General features: G+C 33.3%; 1 protein-coding gene across 1 annotated transcript in view; it reads right to left on the reverse strand.

Moving 5' to 3' along the window:
- Positions 1-1170, reverse strand: part of LOC106527081 (zinc finger protein 346) — a gene marked incomplete at its 3' end in the record, with an annotated part of 12957 nt that overhangs the window by 5791 nt on the left and 5996 nt on the right. Inside the window, 2 exon segments of the mRNA XM_014021846.1 lie at positions 666-755; positions 1008-1111. Coding sequence (XP_013877300.1) covers positions 666-755; positions 1008-1111 — 194 coding nt within the window.

Below are 1170 nucleotides of genomic sequence, written 5' to 3' on the forward strand. Positions count from 1 at the left end.
TATGTATTATGTGCTTCTGTTTTTTAATTCAAGAGATTATAAAAAAAATCCTTCATTTTATGGGAAGACCCTCTTGATTTTTTTTTAAAAATGGCTGCTTATTAATTAATTGTTAATCTATGAAATAAATCAACTTCAGACTGATTCATTATCAATAACTTGCATCCTTAATGAGTTAACTTAATTTATATCTACTCATATTCATGTAATTAAGCATTTTAATGATTTGGCCGATTAATCGAAAAAATAATCGATTATTAAAATAATCGTTAGTTGCAGCCCTAATATCCAGTATCTCCTCACATCTGCTAATTATTTGGAATTGCTACAAACTCACAAATAACCCAACAGATTAAATAAAAAATAAATAAATTTAAAAAAAACAGTCGAGATGCATTTGAGGAACTTGGGTTGCGTCAAATTTAACCACAGTCGATTAAAAACCTGACAGATTCCTCAGACAAACAATCAAGTAAAGAGATGTTTGTGTAAATGAAGAACAGGTGGTGACAGATCAACATTCACATGTTAAAGACAACCAGTCACAACCAGAGCATTTTCTTTTCATTTCAAATCACTGTTWGTAAAGTAAAGAATAATGTTTTTGTCTGAACAAAAGGTTTTTCCAGTTCTTAGTGTTTTAGAGACATTCGTAATTAACTCACACTGTCAGACATCTTCTGCTTCTTCACCGTCACCTCTTTTTCATCCTGAAGGGAAAAGTAACGCCGCACCTTGTTGGCATGTTTCTTGCTCTGAAAGTACAAAATATTCAGAAAAAACAAACACAAATATCAGGAAACATCAGTGTGTATGTTAAAACATATTTGATGAATCTGCAAAATGTTTATTTTGTCAAATTATGCTATTAAAGCTACATTTCTTCATAAAATGGAGCTCAGCTCAGCCTCACTGCCAACACTCTTGCAGTTTTGARCCATAAATGTGACAAAGACTGATTCATATGAACATATCCTGAAGCACTGGGGGAAGTTTGGTGAACTGACCTGATAATGAGTCAATTTCTGAGATTCAGAAATGAGGGCAGCGCTGCACACTTTGCACTGGGTGTCAGAAAACAGGTCACCGTGCTCCTGTATCATCTTATTTACTGCAGAGGAAGGAAAACAGGGATTTCAAATCAGACTGACATTACAAATCTGTAAAAAA

The sequence above is a fragment of the Austrofundulus limnaeus genome, unplaced genomic scaffold, assembly GCF_001266775.1.
Source record: "Austrofundulus limnaeus strain Quisiro unplaced genomic scaffold, Austrofundulus_limnaeus-1.0 Scaffold307, whole genome shotgun sequence".
Lineage (NCBI taxonomy): Eukaryota > Metazoa > Chordata > Actinopteri > Cyprinodontiformes > Rivulidae > Austrofundulus > Austrofundulus limnaeus.